Consider the following 20,152-nt stretch of genomic DNA (forward strand, 5'->3'; position numbering starts at 1 on the left):
TATGGGTAGTCTTTCAGAACAAAATAACTGTTCAAACCAAGCAATGCTCCTCGATGCACCCTTGGCATGGCCAAACATGTGCACCTTCCCACCTGCTAATTTTTACATTTATTGCTGCCCTTTTCTGGCTCTTGTAAAGCCATAGCTAAAAATCAAGTTAGAGAAGTACAGAGATAGATGATAAACAGTTAAATGAGAAGGTGTACTGAGCAGTTTGGCCACTCCCAGGGCGTACCAAGTGGCTGTTCTTGGTTTGAACAGTCATTTGTGCAGACAGACTCACTTTAAGAAACCTTGAAAATTATATTCACATTCCTATCATGTCTTCCTTTCTTACTTATAAGGCTTGTCCATCTATTTGCAATGTCTTTTCATGAGAAGGGTTCACTAATGATAAGCTAATATCTAGCAGTTGACTGTAACTTTCACCAGTATCCGGTAGTAAGTGTTCAATTATTCTGTGGCGCCCCCAGAGGGCAAATGAAGCATTAAAGGTAACTAAACTTGCCTTTGTAGCCACTGTTTGGTACTTTTAACTAGTGGGAGTGTCTGTATCTTGAGACCCCAACAATCAATTAAACCATAGGAGCAGAGGGTCTAAACTTATCATCAAGTGCATGTAGAACAATGTGTGAAGTTTTTATTGAACCCAAAATGTAACCACCACTCTGGAATTAAAAATAAATCTATGTGTGGATAAAACATAAATTGTTGCTTTTTTGAAGTTATTAATTACTATAGGTGAAGATATAAAATATGATTTCACCTTTCCAAGGACAGTGAGTTGCTGGACTAGAAGATGAGCCCCTTCTGTCTTTCCGGCACCGCTCTCACCAGAAATCACAATGCACTAAAATTAAAAAGTTAAAATATAGGATTGTATTAGGTTTTTTTTAAAGTACACACCAATTGATACACTAGCTTCTAAAACTTTTAGTAAAAAGAAAAATAAAGCCCATCACAAATAATCAATGTTTTTTCTCCAATAAAACAAAAAATAGCTGAAACATGGACAACTTTTGACATTAGCCTGGGCCAAGTTGGTGGATGCTCATAGGCAAAAGATTTGATGCTGCTTCCTGCCCAAGATCAGCTGAAATGTATTGAGGCGCAGAGACCCACCGGCTCCCTGCACTGTAATATACTGTATGTAATATATACAGCCACCAATCAAAGGTCGGCAGTTGACGTTATGTGACGACTGTGGCTGGCACCATGAAGCCGACTGCTGGCCTCTGCTCTGGTTATAGAAGAGACTGTCATGTGTCATGGGAGTGGAGGAAGGTTAGAAGAATCGTTTAATTTTTTTTAATGCGTTGGCAAAGAATGGCAGATTAGGGGACAGTAAAACAGGAAGTGGCCAAGATGGAGGACATTATACCAGGAAAAGGCAGAGGATAGATTACGTTTTTACAGGAAGGGGCCCAGGATGGGGGACATTTTACTGGATGGGGCCCAAATGGAGGACATTATTTTAGGAAGGGGCCAGGATGGGGAACATTATTACATGAAGGAGCCAGGATGGGGAACATTATTACAGGAATTAGCCCATGATGAGGGACATTAGTATAGGAAGGGGCCAAGATGGTGATGAACATGTATGTATTTGTAGGATCTAAAACACTACAAGGGCCAAGGTGAGGGTGCCAGGTCCAAATTTTGCATCGGGGCCCATCGAACTCTATTTACAAGCCCAATATTTTTCTCTGAGTTATCTGGCTGTAAGTTTTGCTATAACAAAAAGAGGAAACTTTCAGCCACAGCCACTGGACAGGTGGCACAGGTAGCAATGGAGCTTTGTGGAGTTTTGTCTTGGTACTGAGAGTAGGGTGAGACCTCCAGATGGTGAAGGCCCCTGAGTAGGTGCTTTATTGGAGTTCATGATGGCTCAGTGGTTAGCACTGTTGCTTTGCAGTGCTGAGGTCTGTGGTTTATCTCTAACCAAAGACAACATCTGCAATTAGTTTGAATGTTCTCCCAGTGTTTTTGTGGGTTTCTTCTGGATTCTCCAGTTTCCTTCCACACTTCAAAGACATACTGATAAGGAATTTAGACAGTCACCCCCAACGAGGACAGTGATGATGTTTGTTAATTAGAAATTAATGGTGCTATATACACACGTGTTCAAAATTGTTGTTACCCCTCGTTTAATGACAGAAAAACCCACAATGGTGACAGAAATAACTTTAATCTGACAAAAGTAATAATAAATCAAAAATCTATGAAAATGAACAAATGAAAGTCAGACATTGCTTTTCATCCATGCTCCCACAGAATTAAAAAAAAAATAAAACTCATGAATTAGGCCTGAACAGAAATGATTGTACCCTTAACATAATATTTTGTTGCACAACCTTTTGAGGCAATCACTGCAATCAATCTATTCCTGTAACTGTCAATGAGACTTCTGCACCTCTCGACAGGTATTTTGGCCCTCTCCTCAAGAACAAACTGCTCCAGTTGTCTCGAGTTTGAAGGTTGCCTTTTCCAGACGGCATGTTTCAGCTCTTTCCAAAGATGCTCAGTAGGATTTAGGCCAGGGCTCATAGAAGGCCACTTCAGAATAGTCCAATGTTTTCCTCTTAGCCATTCTTGGGTGTTTTTAGCTGTGTGTTTTGGGTCATTATCCTGTTGCCAGACCCATGACCTGCGACTGAAACCAAGATTTCTGACACTTGGCAGAACATTTCTCTCTAGAATCCCTTGATAGTCTCGATACTGGAAAGATATATATGTTTGCACTGTGTTAGCTAGTAAATAGAAGAATATTTAGAATTGAGAGTCCTCAACCAATATCAACCACTGAGGACTCTCAATTCTAAATATTCTTGATAGTCTCGAGATTTCATTGTACCCTGCACAGATTCTAGACACCCTGTGCCAGATGCAGCAAAGCTGCCCCAAAACATAACAGAGCCTCCTCAATGTTTCACAGTAGGGACAGTGTTCTTTTCTTGATATGCTTCATTTTTTCATCTGTGAACATAGAGCTGATGTGCCTTGCCAAAAAGTTCCATTTTTGTCTCATCTGTCCATAGGACATTCTCCCAGATTTGTGGCTTATCAACTTGTAGTTTGTCAAATTCCAGTCAGGCTTTTTTATGATTTTTTTTCAACAATGGTGTCCTCCTTGGTCGTCTCCCATGAAGTCCATTTTGGCTCATACAATGACGGTTGGGGTGATCTGACACTGATATTCCTTGAGCTTGAAGTTCAACTTTAAACTGTTTAGAAGTTTTTCTGGGCTCTTTTGTTACCATTCGTATTATCCGTCTCTTTGATTTGTCATCAATTTTCCTCCTGCAGCCACAGCCAGGGAGGTTGGCTACAGTCCCATGGAGCTTAAATTTCTGAATAATATGTGCAACTGTAGTCACAGGCACATCAAGCTGCTTGGAAATGGTCTTATAACTTTTACTTTTAACATGTTTGTTTATAATTTTCTTTCTAATCTCCTGAGACAACTCTTTCCTTCGCTTCCTCTGGTCCATGTTGAGTGTGATACACACCATGTCACCAAGCAGCACAGTGAGTATCTGTAGCCTCTATACAGGCCCACTCACTGATTCCAAGATTGTAGACACCTGTGATGCTAATTAGTGGATACACCGCGATTTAACATGTCCCTTTTTTCACATTATTTTTTAGGGGTACCATCATTTTTGTCCAGGCCTATTTCATGAGTTTTATTTATTTTTTTTAAACATGTGGAAACATGGCTGAAAAGCAATGTCTGATTTTCATTTGTTCATTTTCATAGATTTTTGATTTATTATTACTTTTGTCAGATTCAAGTTATTTCTGTGACCATTGTGGGTTTTTCTGTCATTAAACGAGGAGTACCAACAATTTTGACCACGTGTGTTAGTGAGTCAAATAAAAGACATTCACGCTATTTATACATGTCTCAGAGTATTTAGGTTAATCACTACCTTAATATATTTGTACAACTCATTAGCGTGCCAACTGGACTTTTCCAATAAAAAAGAAATTTTCAACTGTTGTCCCAAGAATAAAACGTTTATCTAAGAACTAACATAGGACTCCTTTCTTAAATGTAACTACAATATTAGAAAGGAAGAGGATGCAGAATTTGGAGAAAGGCCATGACCGAGTCCTAGAGAGGGAAACAAACACCAGGACACCACGTGTCCAGGAAGGCAAAACCGACCAACAAAATGGTTGCCCATATGGATCTTTGCTGCAAAGCTACCTCTTCCATAAACTAAGGCTAAAAATGGGTGGTATCATGGGGAGACACATGGAGTGTCTGTGCTGCTGATGTTGGAAATTGCAATTTGTACATTCTCAGTGCACACGAGTCTCGGTGATTACACTTAGGACCGACACGCAATAACTTATGATAAAACTGTATGGACACAAAAGAGAATTTTTGTACACTTTTATACAAAAAAGGAATTACCTGATCAGAACTATATGTAACCATAGACTGGTAAGCTATATCAGCCACAGCAAAGATATGTGGAGGGTTCGATGTCCTTTTTGTGCCTGTGTATGTTTCTGAATGCTGTAAATACAGAGTTGACATTGGTGTAATACAAAACGATAGAAAATCTACAGTGGAATGGGTCAGTGCTAGAGATGAGCGACTTTACCTTTTTTAGGGTCGAGTCGGGTTTCATGAAACCCGACTTTCTCAAAAGTCGAGTCGAACGAAATCGGCCGACTATAGGGAAAAGTCGTGAAACATGAAACCCAATGCAAGTCAATGGGGAGAAAAGTCGGCAGTGAGTGGAGGACTGTAAACACACCTGGCATGAATTTTAACCCTAGAGGCGGCAAAATCTCTCTTTTCTCTCTCTCCCTCTCCCACTCCCACTCCGGCTACACTTCTCTCATTGGCTGAAAAAAGTCACGTGCAAGCATTCGGCGAAACCCGACTTTGGCGCTTGGGTCGCCGACCGCATGGCCGACTTCACACTGTGGTCGGGTTTCGTTTCATGAAACCCGACTTTGGCGAAAGTCAGCGACTTTTGAATCTGACCGACCTGTTTCGCTCAACTCTAGTCAGTGCTAGATTAGTTACAGGAGAATGTTCTCTATTAGTTATTCAAGGCTGGTGATCAGCCTCAGCCTATACGTGGATAGATGACCATTTATTGTCATTTCCTGTGAACCAAGAATAGACCAGGTATTGGGGACCAATGGGGTAGATTAATTTTTTTTAACTTTTGAAAAAAATCTCTTTAGGTTTAGTAACCTTTAAGAATAATCTGCAGTAGATCTGCCATTTTTGCTTGTATAAAATTAGCTTTCTCACATATTATATATATAAAAAAATATTACTAAACATATTGACAAAGATCCAATAAGAGTTAGTACTGGATAAAGAGGTGATGCAAGAAATGATGCAGGTGAAGAAACCTTATACGGCCAAGTTATCTCGCTATTGAGTTTTTAAGGGAGACTGTCAGCACAAAATGACTGTTCAAACCAAGCATAGGCGCCCAGTGCACCCTTGGCGTGGTCAAATATTTCAGTGCACCTTTCCCTCTATTTCCGCCCACTTCTTTCTTGATTAAAAGGTGGAGATAGATGAACACCAAGTAGGTAGGAATGTGCACTCAACTGCTCACCACGCCAATGGAGCAATGATCGCCTGTGCTTGGCTTGAACAGTCATTTTGTGCTGACAGACTCTCTGAAAAGCTTAATAGTGAGATGAATAAGGCTAAACACACTTTTGCAACTGATTTTGGCCATTGTTACAACTAGTGATGAGTGAACGTACTGTGATAAGGTGTTATCTGAGCATGCTCAGGTGCTAACCGAGTGACTTCGGCGTGCTTGAAAAATATATTCGAGTCCTCGCGGCAGTTCCACAGCCACAACACATGTAGGTATTGCCTAACAAACAGACAATCCCTGCATGTGTTGCCTCTATCCGACAGCTGCGAGACTGGAAAGACTGGAAAGACTGGAAAGCATGTATTTGGAAGTCGCCTTGCTACACTTGTAAGGAGAGCTTTAAACTAGAACAACATGGGAAGGGAAGCAAAAGACCAGAAAAAGCCATACACCTGACAAATGCTATTGAGAACTCTGCTATTAGAAGTGGAAAGGAAGAACAAAGACGAAAGAATCTAATTAATAAAAATATTGGAGAAAGAGAAACCAATCACAAACTAAAATGTTTCTATACTAATGCACAAAGCATGGGCAACAAACAAGGAGAATTGGAACTACTAACACAGGAAAAGAAATATGATGTCATTGGAATCACTGAAACTTGGTGGGACGATACACATGATTGGAATACAAGACTAGAAGGATACAACTTATTTGCAAGAAACAGACTTGATAAACGAGGAGGGGGTGTCGCATTGTATGTTAGAAACGCGTATATCTGCACAGAGATTGAAGCTTCAGAGACTGAGAGTTCTGTGGAAACTGTTTGGGTAAGAATACAAGGACAGAACAATGGAAAGGACACCATTGTAGGCATTTACTACAGGCCGCCTGTGCAAGCTGAAGATATGGATGAACTCTTTATGCATCAAATGGCCAAGTTCTCCAAAAAATATGACATAGTTGTCATGGGAGATTTCAACTATCCAGACATTTGTTGGGAATCTCTCTCAGGCAAAACTAACAGGTCAAGGAAATTCTTATCCTCTCTTGCTGACAACTTTATCTTCCAAAAGGTAAGGGAGAAAACAAGGGGAACTGCTACCTTGGATCTAATCCTTATAAACAGGGAGGAAATGGTTGAGGAGGTAAAAGTGGCTGGGACCCTAGGAGGTAGCGACCATGCTATTTTAGAATTTTGGATAACTAGAGGCGGAAGACCTGTGAAGACTCAGACGCCAAGGTTAGATTTCAGAAAGGCAGATTTTAAGGGATTCAGAAAGAGAATTGGAGGGATCCAATGGCTGGATATCCTTAAAGACAAAAATGTCCAGGAAGGATGGGAAATCTTGAAAAATGAAATTCTCAAAGCACAGTTGTTAACAATTCCGAAAAGAGGGAAGAATAGGAAGCAGTTAAGGAAACCAGGATGGATGAACACAGAACTTAAGCACATGCTAAAAAGGAAGAAAAAAATGTTTATAAAATGGAAAGAGGGAGGCATATCTAAAGAAGAATATAATGCTGTCTGCAGAACCTGCAGGGCACAAATCAGATTAGCTAAAGCTGAAAATGAATTGAGGCTTGCAAGAGATGTCAAAAGCAATAATAAAGGATTTTGGGGATATGTCAAAAGTAAAAGAAAAGTCAAAGATGCTATAGGATTTTTACAGGATGAAAATGATGAAATGGTAAGACAGGATGTTGAGAAGGCTGAACTTTTAAATTCCTATTTTGCATCTGTTTTCTCTCAGAAAGGAAATGTAACATCAACTGTTATTCACTGTCCTATTAAGGGAATAGAAGAATCCAGGATATCTATAAACAGAAAGATAGTGAGGAAACACTTAGCTAGCCTAAATGAATTCAAGTCTCCAGGTCCAGATGAATTACACCCCAGAGTACTGAAGGAGATAGCAGAAGAAATTTTTGAACCCCTCTCTATAATCTTTGAAAATTCTTGGAGAACAGGAGAAGTGCCAGAAGACTGGAGAAGAGCAAATGTTGTTCCTATCTTCAAAAAGGGGAAGAAGGTGGACCCAGGTAACTATAGGCCGGTGAGTCTGACTTCTATACCAGGAAAGATCTTTGAACAAATTATTAAACAACATGTATGTCAATACCTGGATAAGAATGAAGTGATTAAACAGAGTCAGCATGGGTTTGTAACTAATAAGTCATGTCAGACTAACTTAATTTCCTTCTATGACGGTATCACTGATTGGGTGGATCAAGGAAATGCTGTAGATATAGTATATCTTGACTTCAGCAAAGCATTTGACAAAGTCTCTCATACAATCCTTATTGAAAAAATGATTAAGTATGGAATGGACAAGGCAACTGTTAGGTGGATTCATAACTGGCTTAGTGATCGGACCCAAAGAGTGGTCGTAAATGGCTGCACATCCAGTTGGAAGAATGTCTCAAGTGGGGTACCACAGGGCTCTGTCCTGGGCCCTGTATTGTTCAACATCTTTATCAACGATTTAGATGAAGGAATTGAGGGTAAACTGATTAAATTTGCTGATGACACAAAGCTAGGAGGGATAGCTAATACTAGAGAAGAGAGAGAGAGGATTCAAAAAGATTTAAATAAACTGGAGAAGTGGGCAGCAACTAACAGAATGGTTTTTAACAGGGAGAAATGCAAAGTACTACATCTGGGCAATAAAAATGGAAAAAGCATATATAGAATGGGAGGAATAGGGCTAAGTGACAGCACATGTGAAAAAGACTTGGGTATACTAATAGATCACAGACTGAATATGAGTCAACAGTGTGATGCAGCAGCAAAAAAGGCAAATGCAATTCTAGGATGTATTAACAGAAGCATACAGTCTAGATCACGTGAAGTCATTATTTCCCTCTACTCCTCTTTGGTCAGACCTCATCTGGAATATTGTGTCCAATTTTGGGCACCACATTTTAAAAAAGACATCAACAAACTGGAGCAAGTTCAGAAAAGAGCGACCAGAATGGTGACCGGTCTGCAAACCCTGTCTTATGAGGAAAGGTTGCAGGATTTGGGAATGTTTAGTTTGCAAAAGAGAAGACTGAGAGGAGACTTAATAGCTGTCTACAAATATCTAAAGGGCTGTCACATTGTAGAAGGATCAACTTTATTCTCATTTGCACAAGGAAAGACTAGAAGCAATGGGATGAAACTGAATGGGAGGAGACACAGATTAGATATTAGAAAAAACTTTTTGACAGTTAGAGTGATCAATGAGTGGAACAGGCTGCCACGAGAAGTGGTGAGTTCTCCTTCAATGGAAGTCTTCAAACAGAGGCTGGACAGACATCTGACTGGGATGATTTAGCGAATCCTGCTTTGAGCAGGGGGTTGGACCAGATGGCCCAGGAGGTCCCTTCCAACTCTACAATTCTATGATTCTATGATTCTATGATTCTATGAGATATGCAGCCACGGGGACTTGAACATATTTTTCGAGCACTCCGAAGTCACTAGGTTAGCACCCGAGCATGCTCAGGTAACACCTTATCCCAGCACGTTCGCTCATCACGATTTACAACCTATCTGAAAGGAAAAGTGGAACAACTTCATAAATAGTCATCCAATTCCCTAGCAATATTTTGAATACAACAACCCAGCGCTACATTTACAAAGAAATCTTTAAATTAATCAGACCTGTGAAGAGTAGAGGTCCAAACTTCGGAATGGGTTGACTGCAACGAGAATATCCCCTACATAGGTGTAAATCTGATCCCGGTTGTATCGTTTCTGAAGCTGGTCAGTCACAGTATTCTGTAACAAGCAATGGAGAAAAGCATGTAACAGGCAAGTCCTAATATTACACGACTATTGAAGCATAATACTGGGATTTACTCATCTTAAGTGCAAGTGAGTGTTTTTTGTTGTTTTTCCCCTTTTAGCAGGACTGGGTATTTCTCTGTAATGATGGAGATAACTCATCATTAATACTGGACAATTACATTTTATTGCTCATGTAGATGAGTGTATAAATCTGACGTGTGTTATCCGATTTTCAGCTGTTCAGATGAATGATTTTTTTTTCTCTCTGTCCGAGTATCCGTGAGAAAAAAAAAAAAAAATCGCAATGTGCATTACTTACATCCGAGTCTCCGATGAAACTCACAGTTAAGTCAATGGATGCAAGAAAAAAATTTGAATTCCACAAAGAACACGAGCGCGGCATCCGATTTTTACGGACAGTTTTCTATTGTAAACCGAATAAACTAGAATTGACGTGAAAGAATACCCAAGCTATAAGGCGCTTCCACTTGGAAAAAATGTGGATCCAAAAATGTGGAAAAACTGGATCATAAATTTATTAAAAGTGTTTTGTAAAAATGCTAACAATTGGTGCTGGAAATAAAATAAAAATTACAGGACAAAACCACAACGCGTTTTGGGTTTTATTTTTTTTTTTTTATTTTATTTTTAGCAACAGTTGTTAGAATTTTTAGAAATAGTTTTAATAAATTTATGATCCAGTTTATCCACATTTTTGGATCCTTGTTTTGTCCAAGTGGTAGCGCTTTATAGCTTGGGTATTTTTTTACTCCTTTTATACATGGGTACCTTACCTAGAAATTGTCCACAGCAACTTCGGTGGCAGCGGACCACCATCGAGGATCCTTATTAGGCCGGGGTCACACTGGCGAGGAATACGGCCGAGTGAGAGGCGCTAAAAGCACGCATTAGACACAGACAAATGATTCTCTATGGGGTCCCTCGCACCAGCCGTATATTTCTCCTCAGTATCCTACGCTCCGTGCCAATAGCAGCATGCTGCGATTGTCAGCGTACTACGCCCATAGTACGCCAATGCAAGTCTATGGGTGCGCAAAAAATACGGATTACACACGGACCACACGTGTGACTTGCGAGAAATACGCACCCGGTGTCTTTTAGCAAAGCCGGCAATTCAGTGCGCTATACAGTAAACTCACACTGACAGTTTTAATAAAGAAACGAAAGAATAGATATACAGTGGGGCAAAAAAGTATTTAGTCAGTCAGCAATAGTGCAAGTTCCACCACTTAAAAAGATGAGAGGCGTCTGTAATTTACATCATAGGTAGACCTCAACTATGGGAGACAAACTGAGAAAAAAAAATCCAGAAAATCACATTGTCTGTTTTTTTTTCATTTTATTTGCATATTATGGTGGAAAATAAGTATTTGGTCAGAAACAAGCAATCAAGATTTCTGGCTCTCACAGACCTGTAACTTCTTCTTTAAGAGTCTCCTCTTTCCTCCACTCATTACCTGTAGTAATGGCACCTGTTTAAACTTGTTATCAGTATAAAAAGACACCTGTGCACACCCTCAAACAGTCTGACTCCAAACTCCACTATGGTGAAGACCAAAGAGCTGTCAAAGGACACCAGAAACAAAATTGTAGCCCTGCACCAGGCTGGGAAGACTGAATCTGCAATAGCCAACCAGCTTGGAGTGAAGAAATCAACTGTGGGAGCAATAATTAGAAAATGGAAGACATACAAGACCACTGATAATCTCCCTCGATCTGGTGCTCCACGCAAAATCCCACCCCGTGGGGTCAGAATGATCACAAGAACAGTGAGCAAAAATCCCAGAACCATGCGGGGGGACCTAGTGAATGAACTGCAGAGAGCTGGGACCAATGTAACAAGGCCTACCATAAGTAACACACTACGCCACCATGGACTCAGATCCTGCAGTGCCAGACGTGTCCCACTGCTTAAGCCTGTACATGTCCGGGCCCATCTGAAGTTTGCTAGAGAGCATTTGGATGATCCAGAGGAGTTTTGGGAGAATGTCCTATGGTCTGATGAAACCAAACTGGAACTGTTTGGTAGAAACACAACTTGTCGTGTTTGGAGGAAAAAGAATACTGAGTTGCATCCATCAAACACCATACCTACTGTAAAGCATGGTGGTGGAAACATCATGCTTTGGGGCTGTTTCTCTGCAAAGGGGCCAGGACGACTGATCCGGGTACATGAAAGAATGAATGGGGCCATGTATCGTGAGATTTTGAGTGCAAACCTCCTTCCATCAGCAAGGGCATTGATGATGAAACGTGGCTGGGTCTTTCAACATGACAATGATCCAAAGCACACCGCCAGGGCAACGAAGGAGTGGCTTCATAAGAAGCATTTCAAGGTCCTGGAGTGGCCTAGCCAGTCTCCAGATCTCAACCCTATAGAAAACCTTTGGAGGGAGTTGAAAGTCCGTGTTGCCAAGCGAAAAGCCAAAAACATCACTGCTCTAGAGGAGATCTGCATGGAGGAATGGGCCAACATACCAACAACAGTGTGTGGCAACCTTGTGAAGACTTACAGAAAACGTTTGACCTCTGTCATTGCCAACAAAGGATATATCACAAAGTATTGAGATGAAATTTTGTTTCTGACCAAATACTTATTTTCCACCATAATATGCAAATAAAATGAAAAAAAAACAGACAATGTGATTTTCTGGATTTTTTTTTCTCAGTTTGTCTCCCATAGTTGAGGTCTACCTATGATGTAAATTACAGACGCCTCTCATCTTTTTAAGTGGTGGAACTTGCACTATTGCTGACTGACTAAATACTTTTTTGCCCCACTGTAGACACATAGAATACATATATATATACATATATATATATATGCATTCTATGTGTCTATATCTATTCTTTGGTTTCTGTTAGAAAACCTGTCATAGGGCTCCATTATATGTCCATTTTGCAAGCCTGCGAGAAAATCTCGCCATACGGATGCGATACGGATTACATACGGATGCTCACATGCGCAAAATACGCGACCGCACCTTGCTTACACATGACCTACGGAGCACTATTTAGGGGTCATTCATCAGTATTTTGCCTGTAAACTACAGACCGTATTTTGCGTCGGTTAGTGTGACCCCGGCCTTAAAGTCATATCCTTTCCAGAGTTGCGCCTTCATTCCCAACTCCCAAAGGTGAGAAAAATGACTCTTATCCCCATCTTTGTTCTTATTGCCTTATATACTACGCTTAGATGGCGCTCCCAATATTCCCGTTATTCCCCTTCTTTTCCAGGATACATCCTCTTATCAAACCTGATAAATTGTATGTGATCAAGTACATATTTTAATGTAGTTGTATGGAAACGGATCACACACGGATGTCCCATGGATGTAAAACAACGGACACACGGATGGCACTTGAATAAAAATCTGATGAAAAATTAGAATAAAATTGTCCGAGTTTTCTGAATAAAACTAGGACAATTATTCATACATTCGCTTTTCAGGCGCCCTTACAGATGTAGTAGTTTGTTGTTTGGCTTCGTCTCCTGTGATATCATAATAACTTGTCATTCTTGGTTTTTTATAGTAAAATATTAGACTCAGCGCTCATTCACATGTCAGTTTTTTGCTTACGAATACTATTTGTGTTTGTTCCGGATAGCCCTTGTATCTACGATAGTCTATGGGGCTGTTCACATATCTGGGATTTTTTGCGGACAGTGTCCCATGTAAAATCATGGAGAGATGTCCAATGTTGATCCAAGTGTTGAATCGAACTCGGCAATGAAAGTCTATGGGTACGTGAAAAATATCGAACAGCACTCAATCGGTGTGGCGCCCGTATTTCATTGACTGACAGATGGAAGAAGATAGAGGAACATTTTACTGCTCTAGAAAAAAGGTTAAAATGAAGATACTTGGTGCATAAATTAACCAATTCATGTGTGCCCAACACATTTTACCTATTTTCTAGAGCAGTAATGCAATTCCAATTTCATATATTCCACGTAAGAAGCTTTAGTTTGTTAGCGAGTGCCTCATGTTGTTTTAAACCTGATGAAATTGCCAATGGAGATCCTGAACAGAGACTTTAATGCAAGCTTGAGCACAACCTGATCCGTTAGTTTAAACTACACCTTTGTTCAAGTAGGATTCTGTTCACGCTAATGGGGGGGTCAGTTTTTCGGCAAAAATGGTTATGTCTCCATTCACTCCATCTAAAAAAATATGTCAGAGCCAATGAGCAAAGTTGTAAAGTCTTGGGTATCAATGGAAAACCTGGCATCAGGCAGGTTGAACAGAGATTTTGTTGCTTCAGGATATCCGATGAGGTGTCTACAATCAATGTGAAACATGTCCAAAACATTCAGTATATGTGAACCTAATTCAACAGTAATGTTTTCAATGGGAAAACCATTTGGTTTCTGCTCAAAGTTGAAGACTTTCATCCATGGTAGATGTGGTCAAAGAGTAGAAATGATGAATTGGCCATTTCAATGCCTCAAACCAAAGGCTGGACATTTTGGAGAACAATCATTCAAGTGGCTTTCAGTAGCTGAATTACATCTGGTAACTCTTAAAGGATTTATCTCATGTCAGATATTGATAGCACACCGTTGGATATTGACTAAGATGGAAAACAATGCGGACATCCAAAAGTATCTGCCACTTGTAGTGGTTGGAGTCAATGAGATATTGGAGGCATATCCTAACAATATACCATTACGGCCTGTGATGAGTCAACTACGAAAGACTATTACTACTTCTAATAATAGAAAATCCAAGATTCCGAGGCTCCAGAGAAAATAGAGATAAAACATAACCACTATCCTAATTGGTGAAATACAATTGAGGTTGACGAGTGAAGGGTCTTTTTCAAGCCAGAAGTACGATTAAAAAAATGGCTGTAATTTTATCGCTATTTTCTCTGGTGTCTCGGAATCTTGGATTTTCTAAGGCTTTGGACCCTGTGGTGGGTCTAGCCAAGTCAGCACAGAGCCACCAGTGGGGCATTAGAATCTCTCTTGGTCTAACTACTTCTAATAATAACATATAAAGCAATGCTAATAATAATAGTAAAAATTTACATTTTATACTTCAAAATACTCCAAAGCATACCTCATCCAGGACCTCTAAGGTTGCCAAGTCATCCACATCATTCAGGTTGGATGTCATAGACTCTCTGAAGATGCCTTTCTTCGTATGAATCCTCTCATGCCTAATCACCAAAACCTAAGTATTATTATCCCAATGATCTCCAAATAATAATAAAAAAAATATTAAAAATTCGAATAGATACACCAGAACTTTCGACCACGAGCTTAGAAGGTTGAGATTGTTTGCTTTACTATGAAGACTACTGTGAAAACATGAAGGATCGCAGCTTCTGTTGAGTTGTTTTCAGGTTCGTATGAGAGAGGTGAATACCTGGTTCAATGTAAAAGAGCCTCATCTGCAGGCAAATGATATACCTCGCAGAATGTACACAACTGTTTGTGAGGCGAGTCATGGTGACCGAATATGTACTTTGAATAAATAAAAACTCTCCTAGAAAAAAAAAAGAAATGTCCAATTTTGACCAGAACTATTATATGGCGAGACTTTCACTTCTGGAGTGATTTCACACACAGAGTCTTTGGAAATAATAATTGCAAGACACAGACTGCATTTTTGTGTGACCTTTTTTTTAACTTTATATTTATGATTTTTGTGATTGTGGCTTTCGAAAATGTATCAGGCTGTTCATGTTTTTCTCTATTATCAACACAGCATGTGAACTCAGCCTGATATTTTCTAATCATTGGTAAAGGAAATCTGTCGCCGGGCTTTTTGCTATGTTATCTGAAAGAAAGAAGCATAATGTAGGGACGGAGACTCTGATTCCAGTGATGTATCACTTAGGCTAGTTTCACATTAGTGCTTCTGAGCGCAGCGACGGCCTACGCACGGCCGCCGCTAAGCCCCGCCCCCTGCCGCGCCTTCGCCGGCAGCTCCGCCTACCGGCGCATGACGCTGCATGCGTCCTGCGTCCCCTATCTTTATCACTGGGGGCGCAGGCCGTGCGCAGTATGCGTTTGGCGGCGCATGCGTCCATTTGACGGTGCACCGACCTGCGCCAGACGCAACCTGCTGCAGTTTGGTTGCGCTCGGCGCACCGTCAAAAAGGCGCATGCGCCACCAAACGCATACTGCGCACGGCCTGATAAAGATAGGGGACGCAGGACGCATGCAGCATCATGCGCCGGTAGGCGGAGCTACAGGCGGAGGCGCGGCAGGGGGCGGAGCTTAGCGGCGGCCGTGCGCAGTCCGTCGCTGCGCTCAAAAGCGCTAATGTGAAACTAGCCTTACTGAGCTGCTTGCTGTAGTTTTGATAAAATTGTTATTTTATCTGCAGCGGATCTAGCAGTTCTCTCAATGATTGGCCGCTTTGTGCGTACACTGTGCATAGGCAGAAAGCTTCTTATCAGATGTGGAGACTGGGATATACAGAGGTCATGAATATGGAAGACTGCATGGCAGCAGGATTACTAGTCCTCTAGTGATAATCTCCTGATAATAAAACAGTGATTTTATCAAAACTAGAGCAAGCCGCCCAGTAAGTAACACATCACTGGAATCAGATTCCCTGTTTCTACAATATGCTGCTTTCAGATTAGGTGGTATAAAGCTAGTGACAGATTCCATTTGACAAGAGATTCTAGTTACATGCTCTATTAATGAAGGAAAAGGTGACACCAAGTTGTTCATATATTTGCAGGAGGAAAAGCAATGTGTTCTGGGCAAAGATATTTTATTTAGTTATTTAATTTAATTTATATACTAAAACAGACATGGGAACTGACATGATCTCTTTAAGGCTATGTACCCACGTATGCAGAAAATTCCTGACAAAGAACCAGACTCCTTCCCAGAAAACGGGCATTTTGCCGCGATTTTTGCACGTTTTTGCTGCAATTTTTCCGGAGCGTCCCCAATCTCATAGAAAATAGTTAGAAATGTGGATTTTTCCACGAAATTAATGAGCATGCTGCGATTTTTACCGCGATGCGTTTTTTTCGCGGAAAAAACGCATCAATATGCACAAAAAGTGGAGAATTCATAAAAATGAATGGGATGCTTCTTTTAAGCTTAAAAAACGCAAAAAAACACTTACGTGTGCACATACCCTAAAGGCAACCTGTCAGAACAATTTTCCTAATCACACTAGTGCTATGCCCGTATAGATCCAAGTATATGAGTAGAAATGATACCTGTCAGAGTCCAATTCTTGGATCTGTGTCAGATTCGGGATTCCCTCATTTAAACCCTTTTTTTTCCTTTTCAGGCCTTTGGGGACTTAATATGGATTTTTGCCCCCGGTGGCCACAGGTGTTATTACATGTCTGATAGTTTTCTATGCTGACGGTGACCACTCCTCCTTTGCTATATATGGTTACCTGGTGTATCAGCTGGTGTTGGTTATAGTAGGTCCTTTGTGGATTCCACGGTGAAGGTAGCAGCTGGCTCTGAGGTGTCTAGCCACTGCTGAAAACTGATCTGGTGCTGAACTCTGCTGCCCGGTGTCTGCAGTAGAGAAAGAGGTGAAGGTAGCAGCTGGCTCTGAGGTGTCGAGTCACTGCTGAAAGCTAATCCGGTGATGAACTCTGCTGCCCGGTGACTGCAGCAGAGAAAGAGGTGAAGGTAGCAGCTGGCTCTCAGGTGTCGAGCCACTGCTGAAAGCTAATCCGGTGATGAACTCTGCTGCTGGTGTCTGTAGCAGAGAAAGATTAGTGCTTTGTTGTTTTCCCCTGTTTGGTGTATTTTCCTTTGTGTGTATTAGTGCAGCGGTGGGACCAGTGTCCGCACTAACCAGTTCCCTAGTAAGGGATAGGTGCAGGGTTAGTGAGGGATTCAGGTATCCTGGTCGGTGACAGGTGAAGAGCCTGTATAGGGAATGTTACGAGTGTTCAGGGACACTGCCTCAGGGGAGTGCAGGAGGTCTCCACGTCCCCGTTCCCTATTGCAGGGCCCACCGTTTTAACTGTTCCCCAGTGTTCCCCTTTTGTCTTGTTTCTTCAGTTACCGACCTGCGGGTCGTGTCACACAGGACAGCTACACGTGACAGTTTGTCTTGTTGTTTCAGTTACCGACCTGCGGGTCGTGTCACACAGGACAGGTACACGTGACAATACCATTCCTGTAGTAATCCGATGAGCTAGCACTGCCATATCAACATTTAAAGCCACTTGCAAACTAGCCTGAAAGTGAACTAGGGGTGTGTCCATGCAAAGTAGATCAGCACGCCCCCAAAGTCCTTTCAAGCTAATTTACTTATGGCTTTAAAGATTAATTTCCCAGGACTGGCACATGGTATTACTATAAGTCAGGTATTATTTTTATTGTTGTACTTGGCTCTACACAGTCATACCACTATTATGATTAATAAAATTATCCCTTTAAATAATGCATTTGTGCATAAAATAAGTGCTAATAGTTAGGGATGAGGCTACCCCGTAGAAGCTTGGGTTCGTCCAAACTTTAGTCCAAGGTTCGATTCGGCTGTACCTAAACTGAACCCCATAGAATTCAAGGGACTTTGGAGTCTCTCATCTCATCTCATCTATTATATAACAAGCAAGTTGCCAATTTCCAAGTATACAGATTTTTCTTTTATACACTATTTATAGACTTTCCTTTTTGCTATGCCATAAAATGCCAATGTATTTCCACGTCTGGTTAATGCAGTTTGCTTGTTTCCTCTGTAATTTAGAGAAAAATGAATCTTAATGAAACTCCATTTAGGGCAGCATGTGAAGCAGAGCGATGTCAGCGCTTTCCCGGGCACGGAATATACAGAGCAGTCCCTGATGTTACCCCGATAAGCAGGAATCCGTTGTTTACCTCTTCTTCTCCATTATCCCCATTTGCTGGTGGATATCTATGAATTCCATTAGCTGCTTTTGAAGTGCTATTTCATTATGTCTAATTTGCCTAATGAAAGCATGTTCCAAAAGATCACAAACCATAGGACGCTTTTCAAAATCTTTGGTAAGGCACCTGAAATGCAAAATATGAAACATTAAATATGGCTTTTTATATAAAAGCTGAACATCAAAATATGAACTATCAGAGAATATTGATACTTTCTGAAAAGGCAGTCCCTAATATTATACTACATCATACCCCAGACCCAGTAAGATATTCCCTTCTCATTCTAGCGGAAAGAACCACCAGGCTTCAGAAGCAGTAGAGATATGCAAAACTTTTGAAATCCAAATTCACCAGCTTTGCCAAATTTTTCCCAAAAAGATAAATAGCAGATTATGGATTCACAAGTATTGCAAAGCTTCCGATTGCTCTGAAAAGACGTGCGCAACACTCTGAGGTCTCCTAGGACTGTATCTATTCTGTTTCAAGATTCTTAGCATGCAAATTGCCTCTTCAGAGAGGAAGAGGGCTTGAACACCAGCGCCACCTATTGGAAGTAGCAATTCTATAAGTCAATATTAACTCTTTAACAAGCCTTGCCACATAACAGTATAAAAGAGACTTTTTTTTAGGATGTTGCCCCTCTACAGTACAAAGTATGAAATCTGATTTGGCTGTATGAGAGGCCTCTGACTGTGGTCTAAGAGGTAATGTTACCCATAGCCATATAGGGTGAAGTCACTCGGGCATTGCTAAAACTATATTTGTGTTAAAGAGCTTCAAAAGAGTAACATTTCTCCTCGTGGATAGTGACATGCCTGACATGCCACTGTAAGGAGACTTAAAGGCCATGCAATGCTCCTCTGGAAAAATAAAAATATGCAAATTGTCTCTTCCTCTTCATAATCTTTGAAAATTCGTTGAGAACAGAAGAAGTCCCAGAAGACTGGAGAAGAGCAAATGTTGTTCCTATCTTCAAAAAGGGGAAGAAGGTGGACCCAGGCAACTATAGGCCGGTGAGTCTGACTTCTATACCAGGAAAGATCTTTGAACAAATTATATAAACAACATGTATGTCAGTACCTTGATAAGAATGAAGTGATTAAACAGAGTCAGCATGGGTTTGTAACTAATAAGTCATGTCAGACTACCTTAGTTTCCTTCTATGACAGAATCACTGATTGGGTGGATCAGGGAAATGCTGTAGATATAGTATATCTTGACTTCAGCAAAGCATTTGACAAAGTATCTCACACAATCCTTATTGAAAAATAGCTAAGTATGGAATGGACAAGGCAACTGTAAGGCTGTGTGCCCACGATGCGATTTTTAAGCGTTTTTGCTGCGATTTTCGGCGTGAAAATGCTGCGAAAACGTTTAAAAATCTTGTACATGACGCACCCCATGCATTCCTATGGCATTCCGCACATGCTGTGCTAATGCTGCGCTTTTTTCCGGGGCGGAATCGCATCGCGGAAAAAATCGCAGCATGATCATTCTTTTGTGCGGATTCGCAAAGAATTGCCGTGATTCCGCACCCATAGGAATGCATGAGAATCGCTTACTTCCCGCATGTGGCTATGCCCACCATGCGGGAAGTTAAGCGTCTCATGTGCGGTTGGTACCCACGGTGTGGAGGAGAGGAGACTGTCCTCCAGGCCCGGGTACCATACCCGTGTAAAAAAAAGAATAAAAAATAAAAAATCGGGGTATATTTACCTTCCGACGTCCCGCGCTGCCATCCCGGGCCTCAGCGTTCCCAGTAATGCCTTGCGGCAAGGTTCTGTGATGACGTAGTCTCGCGTGACTCTAGTGGTCTCGTGAGATCGCTATAGTAACGCGAAACCAACATCATCACAGGTCTTGCAAGGCATCGCTGGGAACGCTGAGGCCCAGCGATTTTTTATTTTTTT

At 41.1% G+C, this 20,152-nt stretch overlaps 1 protein-coding gene across 1 annotated transcript in view; it reads right to left on the reverse strand.

The window, feature by feature from the left end:
• The window catches only part of MYO3A (myosin IIIA), a 210,760-nt gene that overhangs the window by 162,629 nt on the left and 27,979 nt on the right, over positions 1–20,152 (reverse strand). Inside the window, exons 8-12 of the mRNA XM_073581770.1 lie at positions 18,213–18,368; positions 14,451–14,550; positions 9,238–9,354; positions 4,424–4,528; positions 767–850 (exon numbers count right to left, since the gene is read on the reverse strand). Coding sequence (XP_073437871.1) covers positions 767–850; positions 4,424–4,528; positions 9,238–9,354; positions 14,451–14,550; positions 18,213–18,368 — 562 coding nt within the window. The remainder of the gene's footprint in view (positions 1–766; positions 851–4,423; positions 4,529–9,237; positions 9,355–14,450; positions 14,551–18,212; positions 18,369–20,152) is intronic.

This window comes from Dendrobates tinctorius, unplaced genomic scaffold (assembly GCF_039654945.1).
Source record: "Dendrobates tinctorius isolate UK_male_01 unplaced genomic scaffold, ASM3965494v1 ptg000070l, whole genome shotgun sequence".
In the NCBI taxonomy this organism is placed as follows: Eukaryota; Metazoa; Chordata; class Amphibia; order Anura; family Dendrobatidae; genus Dendrobates; species Dendrobates tinctorius.